The sequence below is a fragment of the Branchiostoma floridae genome, chromosome 1 (assembly GCF_000003815.2).
Source record: "Branchiostoma floridae strain S238N-H82 chromosome 1, Bfl_VNyyK, whole genome shotgun sequence".
In the NCBI taxonomy this organism is placed as follows: domain Eukaryota; kingdom Metazoa; phylum Chordata; class Leptocardii; order Amphioxiformes; family Branchiostomatidae; genus Branchiostoma; species Branchiostoma floridae.
In genome coordinates this window covers 19532140-19544041 of record NC_049979.1, presented here as the reverse complement: position 1 = coordinate 19544041, position 11902 = coordinate 19532140, and the positions used below count along the sequence as shown (strand labels likewise).

Below are 11902 nucleotides of genomic sequence, written 5' to 3'. Positions count from 1 at the left end.
GGGGGGGGGGGGGGGTAAGTTGTGACTCAATCTATTAGCAGCAGGAAATAGTAGCTGGATTACTAGAACTTCAGTGATCAGAGATAAAGGCTTCCTCCAAGGGTCTTGAACAGTTATGATGAAGTTTTGTATACGTAACGTGTTAAGTTGCATCCTATCAGTTTGGATCAAAACGTCTACCCAAACTAATCCCGTCTGACTGGTTTTCGCATGACGTGATGTGAGGTCAAACTACTGCTCTATTTAAACGGTGTGTCCCAGAATCTGGGTCGTCATCAGTTTGCAGTTGACAGTGTGTACATGTATGTGTGAATAATCTTTTTGTTGTCGTTTAACCATATAGGGCTGCTCTGTACCGCAGAAGCTGTCAGGTTAGACATCGTAAAAAACGGCGGACCTTTATAAGTGCTAGGAAACCAAACACAAGATGATGGTAGTTTTCGATAGTACTAGCACTGAACGTCATATTTTCCAATTTTCTTTATGTTGACCATCGGTCAGGGGGGAATAAATTCCATGCGCGTCCTAGACTTTACTTGCTCTGGCCTTATCGCGATTCTCGCCAACACTCACATCTGGTCAATCATAAGAACCGCGCCATTATGCTCGGAACGCCGTCCCCCTGAGGTCCTATGTGTCCTCAGTCTGATTGAAACCAAGGTTTCTTTCATACCCTCCTTGTTGAAACCAAGGTCATTCTGTATCATGCCTTAGGACGATTCCGCAGCTTGAAAACACAACTATTGTACTAAAGCATTTAGGGGATTCCTAACATTGTCTCAATGATGATGTTTCTGACTTAATTAGGGAGAAGTGATGCTGTCCCAGTCCTACTCATGTACCCCGTTACCTTGGCGCTTTAAGGTATGCTCCTGCCATGGCATGGCTCAAAATAATATTTTCAAAATAATGTTATTAGTTACAAGGTGCTTGGAGAAAAAAATCAAAAGCAATGGATAACACTAATTAGCATTTTTATGACATCTCCAGAGGTTCTCAGCCTCACTAGGATCATACCTTAAGAGGCTCTGTCTGTAAAAACCAAGCATAGGGTGGCCAAACTCAAAAAATCGATTTTCCTTAAATTTTGTGTGGTGGTAGGGCCTTGGTCCAAACCTACAAAAACGGCAAAGTTTTAGATCTGCGGTCATCGGTTGCCATGGCAACGGCCATTTTTCAAAATGGCGGATTTTCACCAAGGGAAGGCCTTAGTCGCGTCCAAAATAGTCCTCCTTTGGACTCCTGTAGCCCCTACAAATTAACAGAGATTTCATTGATTCTTGAATATGTTATTACCCATATTCCAATGAAAAAAATGATATATAGTGATGCTCAAAATATTTTTGTAGTGAGGTGCAGCAGATGTTTAAAAATGATGTGTTTTCGTGAATTTCCAAAATTGACAAAAATCCATTTTTTGACCATTTTTATTGACCATTAGCTCATTTACAGGCAAATCAATTTGCTTGATTTTTGGCACAGTTATAGTTTGAACCTTTGTATACATCATATGTAAAACAAAATTTGGCACTCCTACGTATCGGACCGTGGTGGACCCGAGAGTAAACCAATATTTCCATTCCAAGAAAATCGTAACCATAGAATTATTCCTGGAAAAACAGTCATAGCTTACCAAAAATGAATCTCAGTTTCATTTTATGTAGCAGAGGAACTTACCTATCACTTATAAAAGCAGGGTTGTTCTAGATTTTTTATAATTGCCTTTAAAATGATTTTATTGAGTCTTTTTGGTCATTTTTAGACCAAAACATGTATATTTTGGCCCCAGCACCCTGGTATTGCAACCAAATGACCTGAAATTTGGTATAGGAATGTCCTGGACATGTACACACATGGGTTGATAACTGGTTTGACATATAATAGAACAAAATACTGAATTTTGTGACTTTTTTGGCATTTTCGGCCCAAAAAGTACATTTTTGGCCCCTGTACCCTGGTTTTACAACCATTTGACATTTGAAATTTGGTATAGGAATGCCCTGGACACATGCGCACATGGATTCAATAACACTTTTGGCATACTGTTCAACAAAATGCTACATTTTGTGATTTTTGGTTTATTTTTTTCCCAAAAAAGTCCATTTTTGGCTCCCCTACCCTGGTTTTACAACTGGATGACTTGGAATTCGGTATAGCAATGCCCTGAACATACATGTATGCGCACATGGATTCAATAACATGTTTTGCATACAGAACAACAAAATGCTTAATTTTGAAATTTTTGCCATTCTTTTTTCCCAAAATCATTTTTTTGCTCCTGCTCCCTGGTTTTCCAAGTAAATAACCGGTAAAAATTTGGTATAGGAGCGCCTTGGAAATGGCTTTTATAACCCGTTTTTGCATACAGTGCTACAAAACGCGTAATGTTGTAATTTTGGTCATTGTTTTACCCAAAGTACATTTCTGGCTCCTTTTTGTAATTTTTGGCGCCAAAAGTACATTTTTGGCCCATTAAACACTGGTTTTACAACTAAATGACCTGAAATTTGGTATAGAAATGCACTGGACACATGCGCACATAGAGTCAATAATAATTTTGGCATATTGTGCAACAAAATGCTAAATTTTGGTCATTTTTTTTACAAAAAAAGGATATTTTTGGCTCCTGTACCCTGGCTTTACAACTGAATGACCTGTATTCGGTATGGGAATGCCCTGGACATATGCGCTGATGGATCCAGTAACACGTTTGGCATACAATACAACAAAATGCTTAATTTGTTATTTTGGGCCATTTTTTAAAAACAAAAAAGTGCATTTTTGGCCCTTGTAGCCTGGTTTCACAACTAAAAAAAAAAGTAGACGACCTGAACTTTGGTATAGGAATGCCCTGGACATATACGCACATGGATTCAATAACATGCTTGTCATACAGTACAGCGAAATTCTGAATTTTGTGTGTGTTTTTTTGTTGCCTTTTTTTTACCCCCCCAAAAAACATTTTTGGCTCCTGTACCCTGTTTTTCTGACTAAATAATCTGAAATTCTGAAACTTTTTGGCAATTTAGAATTTACAATGACACGTCATCTTTTAACTGCTGCACCTCACTACAAAAAACTTTCGAGTATAACTTTATATCACTTTTCTTATTATTAAATATGGGTAATAACATATTACTTTGTGGGGGTTACAGGCGTCTAGGAGGTCATTTGCCTGTAAAGCCTAATAGGGAACAGGAGCCAGAAATGTACTTTGGGTAAAACGACCAAAAATTACAACATTATGCGTTTTGTTGCACTGTATGCAAAAACGGGTTATAAAAGCCATTTCCATTTTTACCGGTTATTTACTTGAAAAACCAGGGAACAGGAGCAAAAAAAAATGACTTTTTTGGTTTAAAAAATGGCAAAAATCTCAGATTAAGCATTTTGTTGTACTGTATGCAAAACATGTTATTGAATCCATGTGCGCATATGTTCAGGACATTGCTATACCAAATTCCAGGCCATTCAGTTGTAAAACCAGGGTAGGGGAGCCAAAAATGTACTTTTTTTTGGAAAAAAATAAACCAAAAATCACAAAATGTAGCATTTTGTTGAACAGTATGCCAAAAGTGTTATTGAATCCATGTGTGCATGTGTCCAGGGCATTCCTATGCCAAATTTCAGATGTCAAATGGTTGTAAAACCAGGGTACAGGGGCCAAAAATGTACTTTTTGGGCCGAGAATGCCAAAAAAAGTCACAAAATTCAGCATGTTGTTCTATTATACGTCAAACCAGTTATCAACCTATGTGTGTACATGTCCAGGACATTCCTATACCAAATTTCAGGTCATTTGGTTGCAATACCAGGGTGCTGGGGCCAAAATATAAATTTTTGGTCTAAAAATGACCAAAAAAACTCAATAAAATCATTTTAAAGGCAATTATAAAAAATCTAGAACAACACTGCTTTTATAAGTGATAGGTAAGTTCCTCTGCTACATAAAATGAAACTGAGATTCATTTTTGGTAAGCTATGACTGTTTTTCCAGGAATAATTCTATGGTTACGATTTTCTTGGAATGGAAATATTGGTTTACTCTCGGGTCCACCACGGTCCGATACGTAGGAGTGCCAAATTTTGTTTTACATATGATGTATACAAAGGTTCAAACTATAACTGTGCCAAAAATCAAGCAAATTGATTTGCCTGTAAATGAGCTAATGGTCAATAAAAATGGTCAAAAAATGGATTTTTGTCAATTTTGGAAATTCACGAAAACACATCATTTTTAAACATCTGCTGCACCTCACTACAAAAATATTTTGAGCATCACTATATATCATTTTTTTCATTGGAATATGGGTAATAACATATCCGAGAATCAATGAAATATCTGTTAATTTGTAGGGGCTACAGGAGTCCAAAGGAGGCCTATTTTGGACGCGACCAAGGCCTTCCCTTGGTGAAAATCCGCCATTTTGAAAAATGGCCGTTGCCATGGCAACCGGTGACCGCAGATCTAAAACTTTGCCATTTCTGTAGGTTTGGACCAAGGCCCTACCACCACACAAAATGTAAGGAAAATTGATTTTTTTAGTTTGGCCAACTTTTTTTTATTTTGCTTGGTTTTTACAGACATCAGCTCTTAAGTGGCCTTCGTTCGGGTCTTGGTACGTGGTGACCATTGTCATTGAGTAGGTAGCCCTATGCCTAGAAATACTATGATGGCCTTGCATTGAGCAGACTCGTTAACAGATTACGTTACAAGTCGGCCCGAAAAATAAGCATTAGCAGTCTTATAAACAATTCTCATAGGACTCTTTTTTGCAGATAGATACATTCAAGAATATGAGAGAAGATAAAGAAATACTGACGGTGGTGCGTTCCTTTAGTCTTGAACGCAATGCAGCCCGTCTGTGTGTGTCTGCCGACTGAGGTGCAGTGGACTCCTAGTTGAAATATCAGTGGTCCTAACCGGGACACAGCTGTGGTGTAATTCCACTGAAAATTCGAGAGATAAATCTTGTTAATGTTCTGATTATCAGAGTCTTGATTGCACCTTTTTTAATGTGTAAATTCTCTCGCATTTAATTAGTGTGCGACATTGCTTCTCTAGTGTCGAGTATTGAACCTGAATTTACATTTGCACGCTTGGAAAACAGGACTTCTACTTTGTTCTTGAATGACGGCTTTACCCAAACTTAAGTCAGTAACACATATGCTTATCTACTGCAGTGAACTCACAAGCTAAGACTTGCTGTAAATTGAAGAAGAGATATGTGATAGGTAGAATTACAACAGTGAGAATGTGTTTTGTTTCTTGTCAGTCTAAAATAGTGACTTTTTTACTTAACCTTGTCAAGCCCGGAGTGCGATTTTGCATGCTTTCCTTTCAATCAGACAAACGGTGTGGCCCTACTGTATTGTTTGGAAACGTGACTATACAAGTCACTACGGTCGCCTCACCTTGACAAACCATTCCCTCGTACAGTTCCCCTCGTTGACTATATCATTGTAGGCAATGTCAAAGATGTCGCCAGCAACATCTTGTCCAAGTGAGGTTAGACTTTTCCATTGTCCGTTGTCCAAAAACCGCTGGGTGGACACAGAACATGACCACGGCCCGCAGAAGGCAGGGGAGATTTTCATTTTTGTGACCTGCGAGGTTGGCCAGTCTGTGTTGCTCCAGCGCACAGGTGTTGTGCGGCGGTACAGGTGTTGGCTGTCGTCTGCGAACGTCCAGTTACACTCACCTGTAAAGCATGATTAACATTTTTTCATACTATTCATTGATGAAGTGCTGAGAAGAAATTCGATCCTTGGCTTAGAATTTTTATCGCAAAAGTAACCCCAAAAATGCCACAGTAGGACACGATACATCAAGTCATCAAACTAGGGTTTACCAATAACCATAATATCTAGGAAAAACCTGCATGCTTGTTTCATTGTAGTATTTGCACAACAATAGCGAAAACAGATGTAGGAGGAGAGAAAATCGTACATAGCTTATACTCGCCCCACTCTACACTAATCAAAATTGATTATAATCTATAAATAAAAAGCAAAGTAATACATAGAACATGATAAAGATACAAGAAGGGCAATCAAATAATTAATGGTGTGAATTAAGGTAAGATAAGACCTGAAACATATGAGGTTGGACAGGGCGCTAGGATCGTTTGTTAGATGAGTTATGTATGAATGAAACTTACCATTTGCACGAGAGGAGCGTGGTTGTGCTGTACTTGTTATGGTCATGTCACTGGCTGTTTCCAAGGTTTCAGCTGTGGCGGAAATACTAGGTATTACAAAGGCAAGCGGACATCACATTTTACGTTGTACAACTAGGAAAGGAGGTTTGTATCATACCATTTTCTATATGAAGTTGATAGTGCACAAAATGTTATTTTATAGACGTCAACGTATTGGCTGTTGAGGTACTCAACTATGGCCACCAGGGACGGTAGGCGGCGCTCGCAGGCAACAGACGTGTTTTTTTTGCTCCCGAATAGGCTTGTCTAAAGTTCTTCATTAAAATAGTTTTTGTTGCCATCTGTAGTGAATCCGTTGCAAACTAATTTTGGTACAATCTCATATCAGCGTTATAGCTAAGAATGTTCGGAATTTTGTACTTTTTGGGACAAAACGTGACAAGAAAACCAAGGACCCCCCTCCCTCTTCGGAAACACCATGAGGACAGACACATCAGTTTTGCAGAGAAGAATCTCAACCCGCCGTAGCACCTGCACCATTGAGATGATTCAAACGCAGTGGTCTCTCACAGGTAAGTTTTCTTTTCTTGGCTCATTTTTTTTATCGTTACAGTTTGACTACTTATGTTCTGCTGGCAACGTAAACAACAAACAACCCCCTGACGAAATACTTGTGAATTGCAAGGCTGTTATCAGCACGTCGGCAAAAGTTAATTTGTAGTCGTCACTCGTTTTTTTTTCTGGAGAAGACAGAGCTGCAGACAGAGGCAACCGAGAGAGGTCCAGACACCGTAGCCTTGAACTCAACGCTTTGAGATGTGGCATTTTTGCCAGCTTATGTACGTTACGCTTTGAGAGATCTAGAGACCTTTATCGATGATTGTCTTTTTCCTTTACTCCAATTAAGATCAACTGCATATCTGGCAACTGTACAGACGTAAGTTTTCTAACAACTGGATGATTTAATTCATTGTGACCAAAAAAAGCCTAACGTCTAGTTAGACTTTGGAAGAATTACTATTATCCAGAATACCCTTTACATTCTGGACCATCGAATTACCTTTGTATGTAGCTGGTTACCCAGTAGCCCTGCTGCATTACTAAGATAATCATAATCTTTAATGTACCTTAAAAGCTATTTTTGTACCTACCTATTAGTTTTTCTGTTGTCCTCAATGTCAGACAGTTCGTTTTTGTGTGCATGGCGCCCAGAAATGAAAGCGTGCAGGTAACGTCTACATAGATGTCCATCCCATCTAACCGTGTGATATTCGAAGTCACCTCCCACTATGAATGGAAAATATAATTAAGGTATTAGCATTAATCATCGCAGTCGTATGGGCTGTCCCTGTAGCTCACCTTGTGGCAGCCTCACAGTTGGTTCCAATTAGTTGGTAATTGGGAGACCCCGGTTCAATCCTGGGAAGGGCATCTCGGTTAGGGCTGCACCCGTGTTTCGGGACGTAAACGCGGTCCCGTGTTCGAAGAGGTGTATTGAGCACGCCAAATGATTCATAGATACAGTTTTACCTCATTAAGTATGTAACTTAAGCATTACCCTACCTGCATGCTGAATATCGTGGAAGTCCATTATTTCTTTGTTTAATTATCCTCCTTAAAACATTTCTACATAAACGCCCCTGCCATTCCAGAGAACGTTGCTAGGGGCCAAAGCTAGACAACGTCTTTCATACATCAAAACCCATCTGTCACCAAAATGTCAACACCATAGCATGTCCAGGACAAAAGATAACATAAAACAGGTTCTGCTGTAGTACTAAGTCACCCACCAGGGGCCCAAAGTTGACCTTAGGCATCGTCATCTCAACACCTACCCACACACCAAATATCATCACAATCCGTCATAAAGTTACGCTTACCACAGATATCCGGAAACACAAACAGAAACACATGCGCACGCACTCGCACGCCTACGCACACGCTCACGCGCGCACACACACACACACACGCGCGCGCGCACACACACACGCACACGCGCGCGCGCACACACACACACACACAGAAACAAAAAATGTGCCTAAGTGTTGCGAAAACAATTTGCAACTGAAAAGTGGAGCGGAATGATTTATGATTGACAGTAAAAACTGACATCATCGCAAATAAGTGAAAAATTAAAGACACACATAAGTGGACAGTATGGTCACATGAATATGCCGAAATGGTATCGTCCACATTCAGGTTGACTGTTTATCAGTATCCGGCCGCATTAACCCTTTCACATATATAGTCACGTCATATTACATTCCATAAAGGTTTTCCGTCAAATAAACATGCATAAACATCACATTTATCCTCCTGGTAGTCTAATTGAGTTAACGACAGGACGATAACGATTGGTCAGTGTATCCGGTAGATTGGGCAATACTGCAGAGACGACAGACATAGTGCAGAGTGCCCTAACACAACAGGTTTTACTCTTCTCCGTGTGGGGGATTATCATCTTGAATGCCTAAAGATCTCAATCATGTAATTGAGGAGCATTAAAGATTTGTACAGGACGCTTGGTGAAGTGAAAGGCTGTATTGTTCAGGAAATTTTATGTTCAGACTGTTATCAGATGAGCTGTTCGTGATGTGACTCATTCTGAGATCAAAGAAAAGAAGAGCATTGTTCCCAGTTCAACCTTCATTGACCTTGGGTCATTTTGAATAGTGCACAATAGAAGTTGTTCATCAAGAATGCCTGTCAAATATCCTAGAGGTTCCTAGAGATTTATAGATAAGATATTCGTCTCTAAATTCTGACTACAAATATGATGCCAAGTCTGTCGATATCCAAAACCTTGATTCGGTGACAGTAACACATGTCAGAACTGAATACGTCTATTGTCCCTTCTGTAACATTACTGCCGCAAGGGTTGTTAAAGGTCTTATGAGATTCGTAGACAGATAAATAAAATCAGGGTACTCAGCAGAGTCAGCCAAAATCACAAATTTTGGTCTCTGCACATGCTTCAATTTTAACATTATGGTGTGAAACTCTTCTATACTTTGCGGTTGTTCTATATATGTATATAACGTTAGGTACATTGACTGTACGCTTTGCCCCCCAATGTAGATCAGCGGAAGCAGTTCATTATTAGAAAACAACAAAACACAGTTCCTTTATCTAATGACCAAGTGTCACACATAGCGTGCTAAGTATGTCTTAAGTATCCCTGAGTAACACTTGGCATTGAGATCATAATATTAGTAACGATATCGACGGCAGCCACTCAATATTCCGACTGTCGCTGTGTCACACTTTGCAAAACGTGTGTACTCACCTGAACAAACCACAGTCTTCTACAGTGTTGTGGTTGTCTACTTTCTTCATGTGCTATGGTGAAAGCGTTATCCAAAACACCATCGCCTAGTGACGACAGATCCTCCCACTGTCCGCTGTGTAGGAACTTCTGTGATGTGATGAAACATTTCCAACCCCAGCACGTCTCCGGTGAGACGACGGGCCAGTTCTGGTCAGGCCAGCGGATCTGGCTAGTCCGTCGATACAGGTACTGTTCGTGGTCTGCAAGTGTCCATGTACACTCTGTAAAAAAACGAGAATCACGTATGCTTAGAATCAGCAGTCAATAAGTGCTTGAGTGAGAACATTTCCACACGTGTATTTTTTTGGGTGCAGGTCAAAATATTTTACATACTTTTCAAATCAACAGCTTCGTCTTTTGGCAACTTACCCATCATGACAAATGGCCTCGAAGATTTTGAATGTTTTTGTCAATGCTACTTACACCACGCCAAGAAAATGCACAGTGAAAGAAACTATCATACTTTATAGTTTAGAAATACAAATCAGGGCGGAACCTGCCAGACAATATACATAATACATGGCACAGTTTACGGGAGGTATTCCAAAAGTCATCAGCCTCACCCAGGAAACACAACAGGGGGTACAACTGAAATTCAGGACAATACATGTACAGTATAAGTTCACCAATATCCATATGATTGTGCTCATTTCATCGCATGCGATGCCATTTTGAAAATCAGTCACGTCCGGTGATAAGAGCGTGAGTGAAAACTTTTGACTATTGCGTGCGGGGTCACATAAAATGACCCTCTATGGTCACTTATCTGACGTCTTACCATGTGTTTTTTTCTCATACCTAGTGAACATACCAACAAGAGTCTGTTTGCAAATAAATTATCATAATGAGTTTGGATGGACCTTGAAAATGTCTCAAAATGTGAGTGGTGCCCCTTGTTTCAGGTTAAGGCCGTGAGCATTTGAAATCTCATCGTATAACCATGGGACTGTTGATCTAGTAGAAATGTATTGCTTTTTGCTTACCACTGCTGCTGTTGTTTGCTTCCAATCCCTCTACACCCTGGGTCTTGGCGAGAAGACTGAGACACAAGAGAAAAAAGACCCGCTCTGTAATAGCCATGTCTATGAGTCACCAAGTAATCCAAGGCTACTTGTCTTCAGGGTTGCGCGTTCTTTCAGATCTTTCGTATCTCCTTCCTCCGATGTAGTTCCCCCAGCAAGACAAGAGGCTCTTACAAGTGTCTAATACATAGCTGTGTTTTACATGCAGCATTCTGAACCTGCAGACTGTCGGTCTCAAACATGTCTTTCCCCAAGAAATCTGGCATGGCGTCAAACTCGACCAATAACCGGTAGTGACTTACTAGCCAACAGGTCCAACCAGATGTCACCACTCTAGATGTAGGCAGACTGTAGCCCCGAGCAAAATGTGGTCGCAAATTAGAGCTAAGGACGTCACGAGCTCTCTGCGTGATCATCACAGACTATAGAATTGAATTTCAGTACATTTAGACAACCTCAAAATGTATAGTCTGTGTCTTTTTAATCCCGAATGGTCAGAGATTTAGTGTTGAGCGATTTCTCGGCATGTTGAGCACCGCGCTTTCTCGTGGAGCTTGAAAACAAATGGCCAAGACTCTTCTCTCGTACCCACATAGTACATGGACCTGTTTAACTTATACATGTAAGGAGGTTTTCCACCTTTGTAGAATCCAATAAGAAAAAACATGGTTGGCTGCAGTGAACACAAAGTTTGTGCTCATTGAATTAAAATACCGCAATGTTCGATGACCTTATCTAATAGTACTCGGTAGTAATTACAGTAGAATGACCACTAAATGATTTCAAGGTTACCTCAGTAAGTTTGACGATGTAAATGTTTTTGCCAGCACTTAAACTGATTAGTTAATGGTGCCTTTTTTAATTTAATGTACAAAAGGGTCTTTATCTTTTACTGTTTTAAGTGTTTCATGTATATGCGCGTGGATACATTTTATCATGGTGGAACACAATGATTCAATGCCGATACATTCTTCGTGGCGTATCCGTTCTTGTGCTGTCTTTGTGCATCTCTATCAACATCAATGTTTGTTTATACATTGTTGATTGACGATGTCACAACAGAACAAGCTTCTGTGGAGAGTGGACGTCAGACAGTAGACTATGGAGCACGCAACATGTGTATACTTCGTTACACCATTTCTTCCAGCAGACTTTAGTCTTCACATCGCAGCGTGGACTAATTCATCAGGTATTCTCCAAGCAGAGGTTTCAGTCGGGGGCTAGTAGCGACCGTGGATTCTTTTTCTGTCGACGTATCAGCATGGTCTGTGCAACCTTATTGAGCTCTGTTCATTTCTCATTTTCATCAATTAATTAATTAATTAATTAATCAATCAATCAATCAATTCATTCATTTCTTCGTCATTTAAAAGTCACACAGGACTCTATGT

The 11902-nt window shown here is 39.9% G+C and overlaps 1 protein-coding gene across 1 annotated transcript in view; it reads right to left on the bottom strand.

Annotated features, from left to right (window-relative positions):
- The window catches only part of LOC118412172, a 12866-nt gene extending 2045 nt beyond the window's left edge, over positions 1 to 10821 (bottom strand). Inside the window, exons 1-6 of the mRNA XM_035814922.1 lie at positions 10473 to 10821; positions 9448 to 9710; positions 7313 to 7448; positions 6162 to 6233; positions 5416 to 5702; positions 4824 to 4950 (exon numbers count right to left, since the gene is read on the bottom strand). Of these exons, the coding sequence (XP_035670815.1) occupies positions 4824 to 4950; positions 5416 to 5702; positions 6162 to 6233; positions 7313 to 7448; positions 9448 to 9710; positions 10473 to 10569 (982 nt within the window). The 5' untranslated portion in view covers positions 10570 to 10821. The remainder of the gene's footprint in view (positions 1 to 4823; positions 4951 to 5415; positions 5703 to 6161; positions 6234 to 7312; positions 7449 to 9447; positions 9711 to 10472) is intronic.
- Positions 10822 to 11902: the final 1081 nt, after the last annotated feature.